General features: G+C 38.0%; 1 protein-coding gene across 1 annotated transcript in view; it reads right to left on the minus strand.

Annotated features, from left to right (window-relative positions):
- Window positions 1-22,015, minus strand: part of mao (monoamine oxidase) — a 49,018-nt gene extending 27,003 nt beyond the window's left edge. Inside the window, exons 1-3 of the mRNA XM_055215610.2 lie at window positions 21,880-22,015; window positions 2,890-2,984; window positions 1,247-1,384 (exon numbers count right to left, since the gene is read on the minus strand). Coding sequence (XP_055071585.1) covers window positions 1,247-1,384; window positions 2,890-2,984; window positions 21,880-21,982 — 336 coding nt within the window. The 5' untranslated portion in view covers window positions 21,983-22,015. The remainder of the gene's footprint in view (window positions 1-1,246; window positions 1,385-2,889; window positions 2,985-21,879) is intronic.
- Between the last annotated feature and the right edge of the window lie 567 nt (window positions 22,016-22,582).

The following is a 22,582-nucleotide window of genomic DNA, read 5'->3' on the forward strand; positions in this document are numbered from 1 at the left end:
TACATCATGTACTAGGAGCGACGGAAAATTAAAAGTTGCGATTTTCTAGGCAGATATGGTTAGGAACTATACTCTCATTCTGGCATAAAAATCAAGGACTTTGCTTCCGTAATATGGCTGCAGTAGGTGCAATGATATTACGCAGCAGCCGAAAATAGTCCCCTTAGTAACTTTCAATGGCAGGGGACTATTTTCGGGCACTACGTAATATCATTGCACCTCCTGCAGCCATGTTACGACAGCAAAGTCCTTGATTATTACGCCAGAATGAGAGTATAGTCCTCTATCCAAATATGCTTCGGCTTGTTGATCTCAAAAACACTTTCCTTTCAAAGTTTCAATACTGTATATGACCACAGAAAGCAGTATCATGCATACCAAGTGTTATTTTGTTTGTGGTCATGCAGTAAAAGCAAAGGGCCTGTGATTTATGCTTGTAATAGCAGGCCGAAGCACAGGAGACACCACAGGCAAATCTAATAAGGTCATGCACTGTGCATGTGCTAAGGGAAGTGATGCATCTACTCAAATTGGATATGAGGGTGGAGGGGGGTGGCTGGTGTCTTGAGTTCTGCCCTTCTTACCAACTCTGAGCAGCTGAAACCATATTACAGGCTTCCTTCGGGCAGCGATTAGCATCTACAGGCTCAAGCTCAGCGCACTAATGTGGAGGAGGGATTCAATATTCAACCCTCTTCAGCTGTGCAGCTTTGACTTCCTGTGCAAAATAGGCTGAATTATCAGTTGATGCTCTGGCCCTGAGCCGTGAGGAGAGCTGGATTCTGAGGAAGGGGGAGGGATCTTGCTCAAATTTGGCAGTGTGTAAATCCTGCCATAGTACAGTATGTGTGTAGGCCTTCCTACCATCCCATAACAAAGAAAACCCATAGATAAGACCTTAATTATGTCTCCAAGCTATCCTTGAGATTATACGGAGAGCAGATGAAAACTTTTGCTTATGTCACCATAGATATTTATCCTGAGATCTTAACTAAATGTTACAAACTGAAGTCTGCAATCAAAATATTTTGAATATGTTCATATCAAATCCTATTACTTTACCTATAAAATCAACATTCATTTTACAGATTCATATAGCAATTGTCTCATTTGTTTCTATTTTTTCTCCTAAGCAATTTTAGAAGAAACATCTAAGACTTAGTTGATACCCAAATGAAACAACAGAGACCTCCATCAAATCTCCTGAGCTTTCAAAGAGCAACCTCTAAGCAATAACATAAGTTACCTTCACATAGTGAACCAGAGACTCCTCTTCATTGACTTTGTAGGTCTTCACCCCATACTGTTTGGCTATCCTCAGGATTCGGTTTTGAGTGGGACCAATGTACGCTCCTCCCAGATCCACCCATTTGGTCTCTTTGTTCTGAAAGCATAATTTTTTGTCAAAATTATATGTAATTCCAAGCACTTTTTTACTAAACTTTTTTACTGAAACCAAAAAGGTAGATTGAAATACAGTAGATTATCCATGTCTATGTAAAGAACCATGTATTTTTCACACAATGTAAAACTGTGTTTGAATGTGAAATAAACTATTTATTAAGTTTATTATTTATTATTAATTTCAGTCTCTGTTTGAAATGAATGTTTAAGAGTTGGATTCCTCATGTTAAACATAGGCAAAGTGTCAAAAAAGCAGTTGGATGTAGGTCAGTGACAAAAACAGTTTGGCACGATGAGAAATTAAAAAATCTTTTTTAAAAACCTGTTTTAAAAGCATGCATAAGGTTTATTTCAATGCACATTGTGTATTTATGTCAATTTTATGCAATAAAAAATTAAATTTGCACCATTTTTGTGAAAGTTAAGACTGAATGGACCTGAAAATGTCAAATGGTGAAACCGCCAATTGCATCAAAGAATGAGAAATATTAAATATTTTATCCACCTTGATGGCATGTAAACGTAATTATAAAAAATCTTTTTTAAAATATAGTTTTATTATTTATTTCTAAATGTAAATTTTAATGTGTTTTTATTTGTCCTGACATATGCTGAAAACAGCTCTGTTTTCTAAATAATCTATTAATAATAAAAATAATAAATAATCTAAAAATAATAAAGACAAATTATGTAAAAATGTATGTAAAAATCATATTACACTAAACTAGATGACTCTATTTTATTCCACATTTTTTATGAATATTCAAAAGTTTTTCGAACATGAAAAATCACGTTACGATCTTGCTTTATTTTTTTATGGGTAATTTCAGTGCAGGAAGTACAGTGGCAGTCCTTATATGGTCACTTTAACCGGAATAGCGCATACACACACTAACCAAGAGCGGACATGAAATCACAACACCAGTAAAGTGTGTTGTTATTTATGAGGAAAATTTCAGCTTGTTCAGCTTACCAAAGAACCATCAAAATAGAAACCATGGGTATAGTTTGTTTATCCTGGGTAGCAGCATAGTTGTGAACGTGTGTTTGTTTAAAGCTGGACTTTGTCAATATTTTCAATTTATTCAATATTTTCTTAATATTTTGATTTTTTTTGCACCCTCAGATTCCACATTTTATTTTGTGCCACCATACTCGTGTAACTACTCATGTAACAGTCTTTAAATAGGGAAAACATGGAAGTGTTTGGTGGCTTCTAAATTCATCCCTGTGTGGATCCTAAGGAATGACTGTGGCTAGGCTAGATGCTAACACATTCACAACGCACCGTACAAAGATTAGGTGCACACATTGAAAAAAGATAGCTATGTATTAATTTGTCTAGTTTGAGGTAAGAACATAGTAAAACATTGAAAAACGGTGGACACGTTAGAGACCTTGTTATATAAAAATGTATTTCGGCTGAAGACCTGTGCTGAGATCACCCAAGACAGGTGCAACTAGGACATTAGATAAATGTCTTACCTGAACAGTAAAGGTTCTCCCACCAACGCGATCTCTAGCTTCCAAAACCACTGGGCTTAAGCCGCTCTCCACCAACAGCTTGGCAGCACTCAAACCTGTATGGTGAGAAAGCAAAAATTAGACATTGGTTGTCAACACAGAAGTTTTTTTTTCTGACTCCGTAGCTACATTGACAGAGTAAGATCTACGTATTCAAAGCTGAAAAGGGGTCTGGCTTGTATGGTGTACAATAGTCAAGCCAACTGACCACCTACAAACCGTGTCAAACATTTGTGGTATATTTACATTTATACATTTGACAGATGCTTTTATTCAAAGCAGTGTATTCAAATTAAACACACAACATTTGCATTGTTCTACCAGTTAAGCTACAGAAGCACATTGAGTAAATAATGAAGCAAACAATTGCCTCCAAGGAAAACGTCAACATAAGAATAATGAACACTATTATTACCAATAAAACTGCAATCACTTAAAGGGAATCACTTTTTTGAAAATGTGCTCATTTTCCAGCTCCCCTAGAGTTAAACATTTGATTTTTACTGTTTGGAATCCATTCAGCTGATCTCCGGGTCTGGCGGTACCACATTTAGCATAGCTTAGCACAATCCATTGAATCTTATTAGACCATTAGCATTGCGCTAAAAAAATAACCAAAGAGTTTGGATATTTTTCCTATTTAAAACTTGACTCTTCTGTAGTTACATTGTCTACTAAGACCGATGGAAAATTAAAAGTTGTGATTTTCTAAGCAGATATGGCTAGAAACTATAGCCTCATTCTGGCGTAATAATCAAGGACTTTGCTGCCGTACCATGGCTGCAGGAGGCGCAATGATATCACGCAGTGCCTGAAAAAAGTCCCCTTAACTTTCAATAGACCATTTCATCGGGCGCATGTGCAGTGACGCGATAAGCGTCTGGTCTGAACTTTACTTCCGGTTTCTGTTTGTTTAATGGTCTTACTAGTTGCTGAAACTGAACTCTTAAACAAATACCTCGTCGAAAATAACAAATGTTTTGTGTTCCTATGTAATCTACGCGTTGTTTATTTTGCTTGCTATTAGGGATGTGCATTTATGTCATTTTTTCATTTCGATTAATCCATAGGTCTGAAGAACGAGTACTCGATTAACTCTTTCCCCGCCATTGACGAGATATCTCGTCAATCAAGAGAAAACGCTTCCCCGCCAATGACGAGTATTTCCGTCTTTCCGCAATACCGCTATTATCCACTAGGCAACTTTTTAAAACCGGAAGTATTGCCCTATGGCAAGCTGCTGCATGTCCGTGTGTGTTTTAAAGATCGCTCTGAATGGGATCTCTATGAAAAGTCCATCACAAAAATGGAATTATCTCTGCTTTTTGCTCAAAATGTGGTGTTTTTGCAGAAACCTACCCATATTCAAAAGCTGATTACAAAAGAACTACTGAAGGAAGGATGAAACGGTTTTTTTTTGTTTGAAAGCAGAGGGTCTGTTCTTTCATTTGGTATATTGAATGTTTATATATTTGAAGAAGAACATTTTCTGGAAGGCATTAAACTTTTGTGAAAATCATGAAAAACGCTGGCGCTGACTGGCAACTTTTTTTAAAAACGCTGGCGGTGAAAGAGTTAACTAGGGGCGGGGCAATCAAAGGGGCGGGGCGTACACGTCATGGTGAAAATGAAAATATTTTTATTAAAAACACTGAAATAAACCTTAATTTTGAAGAAACTATGACAGAACAATGAACACATACTAGATTATTAATGAATTAAATGTTTTTAACAGAAACCTCTTACAGGAATAGCTGCGTGATGAAGTGAAACTAAAGAGTTAATAAGCACAAACCGCTTTCTATATGACACACTCTACATAATATTAAGCCTTTATACAACATAAATGTACAATTGCACCTATCTGTATAAAATGCTAGACTTTTTCAACTAAGTTATGTACAGAAAGTTTAACTCACGTTGTGAATGTGCATCATAAACAGCGCGCTTTAAAACACGTCCAGTCTCCATCAAGATGTATTGTTAATGCTCGTGTGGCTCTCTATCTCGTGACATTGATGTTTGAATATGAGATGATAATCCAATGAACTTTTGACGGCGCTGTACTTTTTCACCTGACTGACTGTATTTCCGAAAATCACGGCATTCTTTTAAACCATAGTGCTTCAGTGATGTGAGGTGTGGCAGGCTTCACGGGATCAGCTGGTTGCCGCACATTGCGTGGATCGGCGGGTTGTTGTTGCGGCGCAGGTGCGTGGAATTATCTGTTTGTTTTTGAATCATGCATGGTAATGTTACGACGTCAAACACGCATCTCCAGACCCAGTCTTTACTACCACATGCGCTTGAAACGCTAACCAGACATCCAATGCCGCAATATCCACAATACATAAATAAATAAACAAACCCACATGATCATCGATCCCATCAAGAAATTGAGTACTCTTGCCCATCCCTAATTGCTATATAAATAAACTACTTTGAAACGACTTTGTTGTTATTTATTCTTCGCGGAGTTTACCGGAAGTTACGTGAGGACCACGAAAGCCGCTTGTTTATGTTGTTACTTCTGAAACCGTCTATAGCAGGGGACTATTTTTGGGCACTGCGAGATATCATCAACCCGGAGATTTCGGACCCGGAGATCGGTTGAATGGAAAAATTAGCCTATTTAAAAAAAATGGAGTGTCCCTTTAAGTGAAATCAAAAGTAAGAACTGGGCTCCTAGCAAAGAGAAGTCAAATATCATTTCACAGGGGTTTCTGGACACAAACACTTCCTGTATTTATGGATGAAGTGAAACCAGTCTTGTAAATTTTCTAATGATGTAATGAGTTTTTAACTATGGTTTGTTATGACTGGCTTTGGATAAAAGCATCTGCTAACTTCTTAAATGTAAATCTACTATGTTAGAAACCAAAACTAGTACTTCTAGATTGAACAAACAAGTGACAAATAACACAGAGATAAGTTTTTGTTAACATTACTATTTTAGGTTATTTTAGGGAACTACTGTAATACCACAAACTGCCTTTAGTAAACTACGGTAAGTTTTGGATGTCCAGACTCCATACAAACAGCTCACGCGGCACATTTTTAAAGGATTTTTATTAAGGATTCTGTGATTCTGTCCTCTTATTCATCAGTAGCATTTTTTTTTTTAATGATGAAGGGTAACAAAACCACAGCTGTGAACTTTCATGATATGGTTGTTTAACAAAATGAGGCTCCACAGTCAGATCTACTGCAATGAAACCTGATTATTTAACCAGGTGCCATGAGTAGGTGGTATTGAAGCGTTATAGGAAAGAGATGGAATTGTTCCCGGGAGCGATTCAATACAATCTCATATTTCACACGTCGGCAATTACCGACCCATCTGATGTTATTATATCAGGGACAGTGCAAACACACAGATATACAGCTCAAAGCCACATGGTCAGTAACGATTGTTTGTGAGTAAAATATTGTGTGACCTATTTATATGGGATGTTTAATTCAGTTTGTATCTGGCTGACTGAATTGAATACATTCTTCTTCCTTAAACAGCCCTCTTGGGAAAACATTGACCTTATTTGTTAAAGGAGGTAGGACCACAGCTTTGATTTTCTTTTCCTTAAGACACTGAAAACCTGAAGTGTTTAGCAATTTGGCAGAGATCGTTGTCGCACATTCAGGGACCACACTAACTGAACTGTTCCACTGCCAAGTAAACACGTATAAACACAGATGGGGATGAATACAAACATGAAGCTCACGGTGCATAACAAATACATCACACTTAGCCTACATCCAATTTTTCTAGGGATCTTATCTCATTTAAAACCATATATATAGATATGAGAATATCTTCGCAAAGAGAAAAATGATGACTGGCAGGCAAACCATTACTGCAACTTTGCTTTCAGGTCTTTAAAGGAACCGTATGTAGGATTGTGGTCAAAACTGGTACTGCCATCACAAAACTTGTGGCTAAAACTGGTACTGCAATCACACAACTGGTGGCCAATACACAAAATGACAACATAAACATCAGTTGAGGGCTGCAACTCCACTTTTTCAATGAAAGTATCCTGGCCAGACAACTGTTGTGAGTGATATAAGTATTTGAAATGAAAATGATTTCTTAATGTCTAGTGACATATCAAGGCCATTTTATGATTCATTGACATAAATTTCTTACATACTGTTCCTTTAAACTTTCAAAACTGGACTTGAAAGAAAGTGAAAAGAAAGCACATTTCATACAATGAAATGCATTGACACAGGAGCTAACAATCTTAACAATTAACTCAGAGTGACAATCTTGTTAAAATTCTCTAAGCCAAATAAGCTTAAAAGATCATCTCATAAATCACATTACTGCTTCCCAATGATTCAGGTTGAGAAATACAGTAGGGCATATTAACCTCTAAGATTGGTAAAATCAGATAACAAGTATTTTGAGCCAAATGTCTAAGACTAGCTTTGTCTTCAAATGTTCACGCTGGCTCAACTAACCCCAACTTACCCCAGTTCCTTTTTCTCAGCTCTTGTTTGAGCTGAGTTTACATTGTCCAAAAAACTTTTTTAATCTAAAGAGTGCCTATTGTCCGATTCATGATTTTACATTTCTTTTGGTGTTTGTGTGTATTAGTTTGTTAACGATATGCAAAAACTACAAATCCCGAAGTAAACGATGACGAAAGTTATCGGGCTCTATCATACACCCGGCGCAATGCCCGACGCAAGTGTCTTTTGCTAGTTTCAACCTGCGCAAAGATCATTTTCACGTTTAGCGCCACGTTGTTTAAATAGCAAATGCCTTTGCGCTCAATTTTACACCTATGGGCGTTCTGGTCTGAAAACAAGGTGTGTTCAGGCGCATTGTTGGTGCGTTGCTTTTTTGAGGCAACTAAAATAGACTACGCCATTGACCAACTAAAACCTGGTCTAAAGTCAATGGCGCAATATTGTTTTTGTTATTTAAAGTGCGCGTTAGTAATATGCGCCTTTAAACGGGACGACAACGCGGGTTTGCTTACAACACGTCGATGCGCAGCAGCACAAAAACGCTTTTAAATATGAAAAATTAAAGGATTAAAATGAAGAAGATTATTATTGAGTCTCTTGGACATAAATGAGGACCGATTATGAGACGTTAGAAGGCACAAAGAGTTGCTTCACCTGCAGCCTGGTAAGTAAATAAATGCTTTTCTTTAAACAAATGCATCTATTTTTAATGTTTTTTTTAAATGCCACCCCACGGATTTATTGTATAAGATGACTCTGTACCTGTGGATATGATGGGATGAGAAACATTTTAAGTAATGCTTTTTAAAAAACCCATGGCGCTGTCCAAGTGCTGAAACGGCTCTCCGCACATTTGTAAATTCTTTATCTCTTGTTTGTTACAAATAAAGTATTTTTAGAGTACAAACATTTTTCTTGCATATTTGCTAATTATTTTATGAGATTACAATGATTATGTAGGATATCAATACATTTACAGCAACAAAAAGCCTGCTATATTTACTTCTATGACTGAAAGAAAACGTCTTTTAAAGGATTTAATTCAAAAATAACAATTTCAATAAAAATGAAAATAACACAATTTTTAACATTATTCTTAAACTGGTGGTCTTCTTCCTCCACTTAGTTTTTCAGTTTACAAAGTCTGTCATCTAAATAGGGATTAGAAATAGCGCCGCGCAACTTGCTTTTGAAGGGGATGAGAGATAAGACTCTCATTGGTTTATTGCACATTACGCCCAAAACACACCCATTACTCATTATGAGAATAGGAACAACCCTTTTCGACTGTACGCTCGGCGCACAAACCATTTTTCCCGTCGTTAAATTAGCAAAAGTGGAATCGGACACGCCCGTTTAGACTATGTGCTTTAGACAATGCGCTTAGATCATTATATAGGGCCCATCGTCTCCAACTTTAATTTCTTTTTTCCTTCAACACAAGGATTGTAGGCAACAGTTTACTTCCTCAGCCTATTGGCGTGGACACGACGGTCATTATCATAATTCCACCCGCTTCTGACTTACAACCTGTAAGTAGCCTATGTTTTTAAATTTAAAGTATTACTCAACCGCAAGTTTTAAGCAGTATTTATACAAAATACACAACGTTGTTTTTAGCAAAAATAGGTGCTCTTTAAACAGTCTAAAGTTGGACTCTGAATGTTAAAAACAACTGTTATATCACACAGTCCCAAAATACACAGACTAAATAAACATACCTATCCAACAAAATCCAAAACTGTTGGAATTTGATGTTTCTTGGCATGGTTAAGGCGGGCTGAACTAGCATATGAATGACAAAAATGACACTAAAATAACAAAGTGTCTGCTTGCGTTTAAGAAGAATGACTATAAATAAAAACTGAACCATTATTTAGATCTTAGCAATGAGGACACAGTTTAAATATTCAGCTTTAAAGAATGCAGCACATTAACATTCATCACAGAGTTGTTGAGCAAGACATAGTGAAGAAAAACCCCACATGGGATTGCCATGCAACTGAGGAAAAGGTCAAATTTTATTTGAAGACAATTCTGGGAGATCACAGAGCTCGTCTCAGAATGGGAATGTTTCTTGTTTTCCTGTTCCCTCTCATTCCCTCCCTTATGTGTTTCGCTTGGCTTGCTCTGACTGAAGCTGTCAGTCCCTAACATTTTGCTTTTTGTATTCCAATAAAAAAATAAGTCATACAAGTTTGGAACATTCTGGTGAGTAATTAACAACATAGTTTTCATTATTTTTTTGGGGGGGGGGGGGGGCTATCGCTTTAATGTCAAATCTAAAGTGAACATTGCATGCAAAACTGCAGAGATGATTAGCAACAATAAAATAAAGTAGAATGGTGATGTTTTAATAATATAATTTCAGTACATTTCTTTACAATTTTACATTACATAGTGTGTTATATTTAAATTAAAATCTGACATGACATTTTGCACTGGAGGAGTTTTAGTGTAAAATAAGTTCTTTGATCACAATAATCAGTATTAGACACACCGCTGGTAATGCTACATAACATATTCAGGAGGATTCACTCCTATTGTTGGTGCCGATTCAAGAGGCGATTTACTAGGAAACAGGAGTCTGAGGATGGATTGAGTTTCCGTGGCAACAACACATGTGAAGATGCAGTCTCTTTGCAAAGGTAAATCTATAGCAATTACCTCTCTCTCTCCCTATTCCCTGGAAACAAAGATCTGCTGTGCACTCTTATTGACATGACATAACAAGGTTAGGGTTTACAAAATACATCAAAATAAAGGCATAAAGAGAGTAAATCAAAACAAACTTAACTAACAGAGGCTTGATCTCTGGACCTCAGGCAGCACATCTGTTCATTCTGTAAGATCTAATAACACACTCCTCTCCTACTGTACAATTTATATTGCTCAACTTGTGATCCTAAAACCACCAAACCATCTTCATCTGACATACATGGACACTAAGGGCGCACTCACATCATACTTAACCGGACCGAACTATATCCGAGTACGATTGCCCCCACAACCCCACCATCTGCACTCACACTACATTTTATGATTCATCCCGAGTATGCTAACGTCATTAAAAAATGTGATTGTTTTGAAGAAAACTGGAAGATATGCGCGATGGATTTCATCTTAATTTTGAGTTCATGGCTTATTTGTGTCTTTTGAAATCATGTGCGCTGCCCAGATTTTTTGGCAATGATATTAAATAACCACAAGAGAGATTTTAAAGCATTTTAGGAGCAGTCTGCTCTCCAATCACTCTTGTGCTGCTTAATATCATAAAACGATCGGTCTACGCAGCGCACACGATGTAAAACACAGCCCTGTTATCTGGGGTCATTTAGGATGCGGTGACACGCGGCTGTATGTATTTGTGCTGCCCATATCAGAGTGTTTTTACACTGACAGCTGAGGTTTCGAATTCCATTGTGCGTTCCCTGCCCCTGAATCAAGCAAACCGTACCCGAGACCACCTCTCCAACGTGTATCCGGGTATAGTACAGAGCAAGTATGAACCAAACGAACCGTACTTTGGGGTCAAACGTACTCGGGTACGGTTTGCATAATGAGTACACCCTAAAAAACTAATTAGAAATGGGCATTTATTTGATGATTTCTAAAATAGCCTCAGAATTGGTTACTTAAAAAGCAAGCACCAATTATCCAATTCATGATTTTACATTCCCTTTGGTGTGTAAGTGTGTATTAGTACATGTTAACGATATGCAAAAGGTACAAACCCCAAAGTAAACGATGACGTGAGTTATCGTTTCCAACGTAAATCTCTTTTCTTGGACTACAACAAACACACAGATTGTAGGCAACAGCTTACTTCCTCGGATTGGGGATGTAGAGAAGACCGACATTATCATAATTCCTCCCGCTTCAGACTCACAGCCCGTAAGTTAACTCCTGTTAGCATTGCATTGTGAGCGAATCTTTCAAAAATGGTAAGGAGCGTCACATTTCCGGCTGATGTCAGAGGTATTCAGGCCAATCACAACATACAGATTAGCTGGCCAATCAAGGAAACAGCACTTTTCAAATCCATGAGTTTTGTACATGAATCCTTGCGCTTCAGGAAGAGAAGGAAATCTGGAGCTACAAAAATGTACGATATGTGGAAAATAATGTGTCAGATTACAAATCGCTCTTTTTATTAAAAGCACAATATGTAACTTTTTGCCTCCAGACGTCACATTTCAAAACAATTATGAAGACGAAGCTTGACAATGCTATGAAGGAGAGGGGAAAGATGGGAGATTCTTTGGATGTTAAAAATGACAAGCGGAAACAAAGGATAGTGCGGATTCTGTTAACCCAGAAAATTTTTATATTCTACCCAACAATGGGTTAAAACAACCCACGCATTTTGGGGTGAAACATAACCCAGCACTTTTTAGAGTGTACATCACTGATAGGCGACAATGACAAGGGGCGAGTCATTATTTAAAACTGGAATTTCTCTGGATTTACAAATCCTTGGAAATTTGTAGAATAATAAAAAGTACTGCATTAAATACACTCACCAGCCACTTAATTAGGTACACCTGTCCAACTGCGCGTTAATGCAAATTTCCAATCAGCCAATCACATTGCAGCAACTCAATGCATTTAGGCATGTAGACATGGTCAAGACGATCTGCTGCAGTTCAAGCGTCAGAATGGGGACGAAAGGTGATTTAAGTGACTTTGAAAGTGGCAGGATTATTGGTGCCAGACGGGCTGGTCTGTGCTTTTTTAGAAACTGCTGATCTACTGGGATTTTCACACACAAACATAAGGGTTTACAGAGAATGGTCCGAAAAAGAAAAAATATCCAGTGAGTGGCAGTTCTGTGGGCGCAAATGCCTTGTTGATGCCAAAGGTCAGAGAAGAATGGCCAGCCTGGTTCGAGCTGATAGAAAGGCAACAGTAACTCAAATAACCACTCGTTACAACTGAGATATACAGAAGAGCATCTCTGAACACACAACACGTCGAACCTTAAGGCGGATGGGCTACAGCAGAAGAAGACCACACCGGGTGTCACTCCTGACAGCTAAGAACAGGAAACTAAGGCTACAATTCACGCAGGCTCACTAAAATTTTAAAATAGAAGATTGGAAAAACGTTGCCTGGTCTAATGAGTCTTGATTTCTGCTGCAACATTCAGATGGTAGAGTCAGAATTTGGCGTTAACAACATAAAAGCATGGATCCATCCTGCATTGTATCAATGGTTCAGGCTGGTGGTGGTGGTGTAATGGAGTGGGGGATATTTTCTTGGCACACTTTAGGCCAGTTAGTACCAATTGAGCATTGTGTATTGTTTCTGACCATGTTCATCCCTTTATGACCACAGTGTACCCATTCTCTGCTGGCTACTTTCAGCAGGATAACGCGCCATGTCATAAAGTGCAAATCATCTCAGACTGGTTTCTTGAACATGACAATGAGTTCACCATACTCAAATGGCCTCCACAGTCACCAGATCTCAACCCAATGGAGCATCTTTGGGATGTGGTGGAACAGGAGCTTCATGCCCTGAATGTGCTGCCGACAAATCTGCATCATGTCAATATGCACCAAAATCTCTGAGGAATGTTTCCAGTACCTTGTTGAATCTGTGCCACGAAGGATTAAGGCAGTTCTGAAGGCAAAAGGGGGTCCAACCCGGTACTTGTAAGGTGTACCTAATAAAGTGGCCGGTGAGTGTATATCACATCTGCAAGATCTTACATATTGTTCCTTTAATACTACAATTTAAGTACGTATAATTGGCTTACTCGCACACTCACCATCCCTGATAAAAGCTAATAGTACCTGTACAGAGCAAGAGGAATCACATTTAAAAGGAGTCATCTGTCAGCTCTGATCGTAATTGCAAATCACATTAACAACACATTACCAGCCACAAAGCTGTAAATTGGAGCTGACACTTGCCACCTTTAAGTCTCTGGCTCCCTTAGGGAATTTCTTAATTAAAATGCTAATCTATCAGCTTTTCCAACCATTTGTTCTACAAGACGACAGCAACAAGAGAGGGTTTTAAATGACCAGCAAAGACATAAAATAAAATGAATGCATGTAACTGCGATTGACCCCGCAAGAAAAATGTAACACTTTACAGCATCACAAAATGATTTGAAGATATGTTATCGATAACGTAATAAACCCTGATAACGGCTGCACATTATCCCACATATTACACTGGGAAAACTTATAAATAAATAAAGCTTTCCATCCACACATAAATAAATAAAGTATAGAAAATATGAACACGAAACATTGATAAGGGTTTAGCTATTATTGTTTTCAGCTTATTTGTGAAGACTATAGGGAGACAGAACAAGAATAGGGGTGCGCGGTGCAAAAACTAATGTGGGGTTAGTTTTAACACGGATTGTTTACTTAGTTGCACAGCCTGACCCAGTCATCTGATGTGCAAATAAATAGGAATATATGTTATTTTTACATGGCTCTGAAATACTTAATTCTGATTGGTCAATCATAGTAGCTAATTATAATAGTGCATATGTGACCCTGCTTGTGAAAAGTCATATTTTAGTGATTTACATAATATTAAGAACATTATGTGAATACATAACCTTGATATCTTTGATATTGACTGAATAAGGTCATGTCAAAGATTAAAATCATTGATTTTAATGCAACCGAACATGATCGAACATGCAACCTTTCACACTGGATTCGTTTAACAATGTTAATCCAGTGTGAAAGGTTGCATGTTCAATCAGGGATGATGGATACTGATAAAATTTATGGCTTGAATGCATTGTAATCCCTTTGGATAAAAGCGTCTGCCAAATGGATTCATGTAAATTTAATACACTGCACAGAGACAAGAGTTACTGTTTATCTCCAACTGTATACTGTAGCTGTAATGTGTGGTCCTCTATGACCTGCAAATACACCGAACAGCATTCATAATCCATTTTCTTTCTTCAATACAGCATGCTCAATCCCATTATATATAAGCAGCAAAAATCCAATACAAAATGAAATGAGGAATTTAATGTGGCAATCAAAGAGAAGAGCGACGTTTACATGGCTTGTGCACAGTTACTAATGCTTCATGCTCTTCAATCTCCTAGGAGCAATTGCCTTCTCCAAAACACTGCAGCATTGAAGTTTGGACACATTATTGAAAGCAATTGCAGAGAGATCAATGAAATGGCATGATCTCCTGGCAACCCTGAGTATGGTTGTTTCCCTGAGAGAGGAACAGAGCTTTATTATCTAAAGTTGCATGAGGCCAGTCAAGCTGGAGTTTCCTCTACACGGTTCAACAAGGAAAAACAGGTCAATTACGTTTGTTTACACCGGCAAGAGGACGGGGCAAAAAAGCTTTTAGACTCAGATTGTTTATATTAATATATATATAATATATTAATATTTAATATACATTTATATTAAATGTAAAGCTCTATTGATTTCACAAATGTACCAAAAATATGCTCATCTCAATCAATGTGGCATTTGTGGTTGGATTATACTATAGAAAGATCAATGCCATTGTTTTGTTTCAATATGCACCCCAGTAAAGTTTTTGTAAGGTATGTTTATGGCTGGTGACTGCTCTTCCGAGGGGCGCAAATTAAAAATAAGTGTTCGGAGTGTCATGTGTGTTGCTCGTGTTTTGTCAAAATAAGTGCCTGCTGCACACGCGTCAAATCCGTTCATGATAAAAGTGACACTCACATTCACAAAATACACGCAAAACACTCCCTTAACAGTATACTCTGATTACGTATGAGATTATGCGAGTATCTGGCAAACGCGAGCATCTCTTTTATCATAAACCCTTTATGGTGCATTCACACCAGCCGATGTAGAGGCGGCAAAAACGCGCTATTCGCGCGTAGTTGGACGCGAGAACATTTTATGATACGTACACACCAAACGCGGGGCATCGCGTAACTTGCTCTAGATTACTCGCGGGACTTAACTTTGCGTCATGCGAATTTTTCGCTCGAGTTGAATATTTTCAACTTGGCCGAAAACACGTTTATGGCGAATAGCGCGTGTTTTCGCGGGGAACGCGCCACCCAGATCGCGTCATGTGCATTGCCCCACGCGAGGACGCGTCTGATCTCATCTTTGCATTGACTTTGTATGTAATCTACTCTCGCAAATTGTTGAACTCGGGTCTGGTGTGAAGTTTACTTCATTACTTCATTCGCACGTGAAATTCTAGTCATTCGAAACACTCACACGGAAATTCGCTTCTGCAACTCGCTCGCTTCCTGTAATCACGTACTACTACAGCAAGGTCCTGATTGGATAACGCGGCGCGAAAATCCGCCAAAGTTCAGATTTTTCAACTCACGTGTTTCCCGTGGCAACGCTCAATTAGCGCGGAACACGGCATCCGCCCTCCGCCGATTAGGTACCGCGCCGCTGGATGCCTAATCACGTCTTTGCATTGACTTAACATGTAAATCACTCTAGCTTTCCCCCTCTACCACATCTGGTCTGAACCCTGCATAGACATGTCTGCAGTAGGCACTTATTTTGACAAAACATGTGATGGCCATAGGATTACTTGGCGCACAGAACACATTTTGAAATTATGAACCACACACATGACGGCCTACATACATGTTGTGACGAACTTCGCATCGTGCGCCCTCGAAAAAAGAAGTCACCCGCCACCACTGCATTTAATGTCCTAACACAACTAAGACCAAGACATCTAAACCCTGTCTGGAAAACTGTCTCATGAAGTCCACCAGTGAACAAAATCTTTGCAAATCCACCACTCACAATGACATTCGATAAACAAAGTTTCCCAAACATACAGAAACACGACTAGAAGATACAAACAAAAATGTCCTTTTACAACACCAGACATATCTGGGCTGTGCATCTATGCCTGACTTCCCTGGCTGCTTTCCAAAGCCGGAATGCCAAAGATGTTTAGCAAGAGCAGGACACTCACCAGGAAAGATCAGGGTCAACAGCAAGACGTGAGGAATTCCTGAGCTGTTGTTGAACTCAGATCCACTACAGTGCTAAACCAAATTACTCCTTTCATATGTCAATCGCTCAGAATTTTACCACTAACAGTATTCGTAAATATAAACATTTCGGGGTGGTTTCCTAATGGGCTTAAAGGGAACATTTCACAAGACGTTGTTAAGATGAAAAATAAATCTTTGGTGTTCCCAGAGTATGTATGTGTAGTTTAAGCTTAAAATACCCCACAGATAATTTTGTTAAAATTGCCACTTTGTAGATGTGTCGTTTTTGGGTGTCCTTTAAAATGCAAATAAGTTGATCTCTGCACTAAATGGCAGTGACGTGCTTATATAGTGCAGATTAAGGGGCTGTATTATCCCCTTCTGACATCACAAGGGGAGCCAAATTTCAATTACCTATTTTTTTTTACAAAAGCTAAGTTACTAGGTTGATCTTTTTCACATTTTCTAGGTTGATAGAATCACTGGGGACCCAATTATAGCACTGAAACATGGAAAAGTCAGATTTACATTATATGTCCCCTTTAAGCCAAGTCCCAGCATGTTCCAGCTAAGCCAGGTTGATTCCCTTGAAAAGTCTAAACACTGTATTTCAACCTGTTCGGCCAAGCAATTGAAGACAAAAGGAAGGGTGCTGTCTAACAACAGTCAATGTTTTTACAATTATGTTTAGTGATACTTTATCTTTAAGTGGTGGTTTCCCGGACAGGAATTAGTTTAAGCCAGGACTAGGCCTTAGTTTAATTAGGAAATATAACTGGTTTCAACAAACATGCCTTACTAAAAACATGACATGTGTGCATTTTGAGGCAAAACAAAGCGCACTGATGTATTTTAAGATATGTCAGTGCAAATTGTTTTCAGTTTGGACAGCTCTCACATTTATTTTAGTCTTCAACTAATCTAATCCCTGTCTGGGAAAGCGCCACTAAATGTAGAAATCAAATTGTATTTAACTGAATTTACCACATTGACACATTTTTCTCAGTTACTGACATAAAACAAAAAGGACGTGAGTGTCAACTAGGTGAATGACAGTAGCTGCCTCTTCTATAGGTCAAACATGGCCCCTGAGGCACCCGACATCAGACATAAATACACTTGTGTCTTGAGTTCTTGGATCCCCTAGCACATCAAAATGAGTTATCAGTTGTCACTGTTTACCACCTCTGCAAAAGTGCTGCCTTCTAGGGCAGTGGTTTTCAAACTGGGGGCCGGGGGGGCACCAGTTTTATGACATTTTATGAAATACATTAATTTATCATGAATTCTGTGTAATTAAACCTAAAAAAATAAGGCTACTAACCAAAAGTACTACTTAACTAAAATGTTGAGTTTTAAAACAGTTTGTCACAAATTTTCTTTGGGGGGCCGCGAAGGAATGCACCGTACACAAGGGGGGCTGGGGCTGCACGCTAAAAAAGTTTGGGAACCACTGTTTTAGGGCACATTGCAAATAGTACTTGGATTTACTGGATATGGATCCTTATCAAAGCGCACCTATTTCATTGCTAAAAAACAATGTTCGCGTGATTTATTGTTTTAAAAAACACATTATTTTTCGTACACCAGATTTCCCCCTCTCCCTGAAACGCACTGATTTTGTACGAAACTCAATGATTTGAAAAGTGCTGTGTCCCTAATCTGTACGTTGTGATTGGCCTGAATACCTTTGACGGAAATGTGACGCTCCTTACCATGTTTGAAAGATCCGGTCACAATGCAATGCTCACAGGCGTTAACTTACAGACTGTGAGTCTGAAGCGAGAGAAATTATGATAATGTCGGTCTTGTCTACATCACCAATCCCAGGAAGTAAACTGTTGCCTACAATCCGTGTGTTTGTTGGAGTCCAAGAAAAGAGCTTTATGTTGGAGACAATAATGCGCGTCATTGTTTACTATGGGGTATGTACCTTTTGCATATCATTTACATGTACTAATACACACTTACACATCAAAGGAAATGTAAAATCGTGAATCTTCTTTAAAAGAGCCCTAGAAAAAAATGTGTACAATGCGCATGATGCAATTTTAGTCATCAGAAGAAGCACAGACCGATTTTTGAAACCCTGCATACACTGTACACATAGGTCACGTATGCGCCCACAGGAGAACGTAGCGTGCAGCCCAGAAGATGCATTGCATTTTGTCACAATGCGTATGCTTCAAACGTCTGTGTACACGTACGAGTCAAATAAACTATACTTTGCAAGGCTGTGCGTTCACCTGTACACGTACATTCGAGTACACATAAAAAGGCTTTAAACTGGGTGATGAGCAGTGGCGGCCGGTGACTTCTTTTTTCGAGGGAGCTTGATGCAAAGTTCGTCACAACATGTATGTAGCCCGTCATGTGTGTGGTTCCTTTTTTGAAAATATGTGTTCTGCGCATCGAGAGATCGTGTGTGCATCACGTGTCTTGTCAAAATAAGTGCCTGCTGTAGACGCGTCTAAAAGGTTTATGATAAAAAAGACACTCGCGTTTGCCAGATACTCATATCATTTCATGCATAATCACAGTTTACTGTTAAGGGAGTGTCTTGCATGTATTTTGTGAACGTGAGCATCTCTTTTATCATAAACGGTTGTGATGTGTATGCAGCAGGCATTTATTTTGACAAAACACGTGATGCACAAGGTTCACATGACGCAACAAACACATATTTTAAAAACATGAGCATGAGCAACACACGACACCCCGAACACTTATTTTGAATTAGCGCTCCTCGAATGAACTGTCACGAGCTGCCACTGAAGATGAGGAGAGAAAACATCCGCAATCTCACCACATAATAAAAATAAAACTTGAAGTATAGGAGTTTGTTGAATTTTTAACACCTTACAGTAAGTGACATGCAGTATTGCATAGAGTACATTCAGAAGTTACACAGCTTTTACAGACTCAAAGGTGAAAGCTGTTCAGCAAGGACTCTTGCAGAACCTTGGCAGGAAGCTCTTGTGTTGATAAATGCTTTTATAGCTGTGGATTGGGTGACACTGGGTCCATGGCCAATCATGTGCACCCTCGTTATATAACAGTGACAGATTACACCCATCAGCTTTTTGGTTTTATATAACCTCAAATCACACCAATTCAGACCTGTGTTTTTCGTAGCGCACGATCAGACAGTTTGATTAATCAGGTTATTGAGTTAAGTTGGGCTATTAAACCTCTAAGTACTTTGCCCACGTTTAAAGCTTGGCCAGATACAAACCTTTTAATACCCATGTAATTAAAAACATAAAAGATAATCTGACAAACACTATCTGTGTGTGTGAAGAATGATTTTATTTCGGAGGTTATCAGCAGGATTCTTTTGACCTCTGGCCCGTACTGTTTAATGCACAAGCAATATTTCATTTGGTGTGTTACTCGCTCCCTCTGAGCGTTGTCTTTTTTTCAAGTCTGTACTGTATATCCTAATGCAATACAGTGTGGGAACAAGTTAGTTTACATGACAGGGTCAGGAATGGAATTTCCTGTCAAGGAAAAACTACAGTACGTTTTTAAACTAAAAGGATTCAATGCAGAATCTTGAAAAAATCACCTTTATAGGGAAGCATGGGTTAGATAACGTGCATCTCCACTGGGCCTAATGCAAAATATCTAACTGGGATGGTTGAGATAGCAAAGTATCTGAAAAGAAGGTTTTCCCTAGTGCATTTTTTAACCAGTACAGTTCCTACTTATCGACCATAATGACCGTTCTTTATAGAATGTGTGGGTACAGTATGAATACATTACCACATCAGTCAAATTTGAATAGTCATACTCGTATGTATGATGTAATAGCAACAACTGGAAATGTAATTTTAAGTAAAATTTCAGTAGAAGAAATACATTTCTTGGTATCATACACTGTAAAAAAAGTGCTAATTACCACTAAAAGTGGTTCACTGGTCGTAATCATAGGGGAACCATTTAAGTGCCATATAGCACCTATATGTAACACCTGTGTAGAACCCCGTATGGTTCTTCATGTGTGCAATATAGCACTAAAAATGGTTCCCCCATTATTACGAGCTTTTAGTGCTATTTAGCACCACTTTTTACAGTGTTTGTATTTAGAGTGTATTACTTACACTTGAAAAAAGTCTTCTGGCTTACAGTTTCCTTATATTTTTAATTTATTGAATTTTGTGGCAGACTCATCAGATAGAAAAGTGTTCATCCAATGCATACAGAGAAATCTCACCAGAAGCAGTAGACCATCCAGATATTTCTCACATACTGTTTTGGAAATAAAGGTACTATTCTTTATGCATACAAATTTTTTCCTACTATATGGCATGCAAGGGGGCATGATTCAAAAAAGAGGTTACCGCTGCTTTAACCTTGTTTTAGAAGCCTTGTAATGCAAAAAATATATATAATAATTAGTCCAGAGTGCATCTAGTACCTCTAAAATAGTTTAGCTGCTCCAAAGGGGGGCATGATGCAAATATAAGATATAATATAAAAGAATACACAGCACTGCAAATAAAGCCGTTTTAAAATACTTTTTATAAGTCAGTGTTGTATGTGGAGTCTTTGGCTTTTTTATGAGGAAGAATCAACTTGTTATAAATTATGAAACATACATTGATTTTATTATCTATTTTTTATCAATAATATTATACATTTATACATTCTGTATAATCAAACTTAAGAAAAATGAGGCAAACAACCAACAAAACTACACTGTATATGTTTTTTGTTAGTATTATGTAATTCATTTTCTTTGGGGGCCACAAAAGGGGATGGACCCTAGACAAGTTTAAGGACCACTAGTTTACAATATGCATTTCTAACCCTAGTGTGAACAGTGTGACAACCCAATCAAAATATCACTATATAACAAGTTTAAAAAGCTTGAATTGCACAAAGCAGTCTTCCATCCACAAGTCTTTTAGACCTGTTGCTCATAATAAGCAAGAGTAGGGTACTCTTTATAAATACAACAGTGCTGAATTGCTCAGGCAAACGATTATTTGGGGTAAAGGTGTAATTACAAGTACCACAAAATCTCAACGCACAAAAACAATGACTAAAACTAAAACGAGCAAGCACACTTGCAAAATATCAAAGAGAAATTGTAGAGGACAAACACAATGTCCGGAGAGTCCATGCACTGGCTGAGCATCATTTACTACAGATACAGTAATGCACTATTACAGTAACGGTGTCTGGTGTTATGAATATGAAATAATAATGTCACGGAAGTGGAAGAGCCATCTCAGATATCATCGAGAGCAAATTAATTTCAACTCCGCAAAAACTAACCATAGACTGTCTGTACCACAGACCTGTTAAAATGCAACCATTAATTATTTTTTTGCATAACGTAACAATAACATAACACGCATTAGCTTCTTATGAAATTGATCAGTCGTTTTAGCACGGGGCAGTCGCGCGCCTTATATCACTCCATGGCGAATATAAATGTAAAGTTTATTTAAGAGTGCGTGTATTGCATTGAGGTTATATGAAGTTTTATACGCTATTTTAATCACACTAACCTGAGATGCCTCCGCCAATCACAATTACGTCGTATGTGTTCGCTGTCATGGTGCTGTTCCTCTCTCTCGGGCGCGCGCTCAGAGCACAAGAGCCGCTCCGCATCTGTTAAAGCCGCGCGAGCCCCGCCCCCTGACTCTCTTTTCATTGGGAATGACAGGTTTGAAGAGCACAGGGTTAAATACACACACTCTTTTTTTCGATAGACTGCTGTAGGAACAACGTGCATGGTAATTGATCAACAGCACACATTTGTGAATGCCATTTTTACTGTGCGGCAATTTCTAGCAATAATATAAATAAATAAATAATAAGAAAGTATAGCATAATTATGTCTAATATCAAACCGTTTAATCTCCATGTGCACGAGCACAGCAATCTCCGCGAATGTATTAATAAATTGTGTGATTGTAAAGTTTAACAAATCTATGGTACAGTTTAGTAAAGGAAATAGTGGGTGTGACAAGAAGACGACGTAATACATTTATTTAACATTTGTTCTATAATTATAAAACAAAAAAATTCACCACATAAAGTATTTTTCAGTTTAGTAGATTTGTAATTTATTTTCATTTCTTTTAGGTTGCTCATCAATAAATACTTATCAGTATTTACAAGACATTTTTTTCTGGATGTATTAAGTCAGTTACCATCAAGTTCACTCAAAATAAATGACATTTAGTTTATTATTTAATGATTATTAGT

Source organism: Misgurnus anguillicaudatus, chromosome 17, assembly GCF_027580225.2.
Source record: "Misgurnus anguillicaudatus chromosome 17, ASM2758022v2, whole genome shotgun sequence".
In the NCBI taxonomy this organism is placed as follows: domain Eukaryota; kingdom Metazoa; phylum Chordata; class Actinopteri; order Cypriniformes; family Cobitidae; genus Misgurnus; species Misgurnus anguillicaudatus.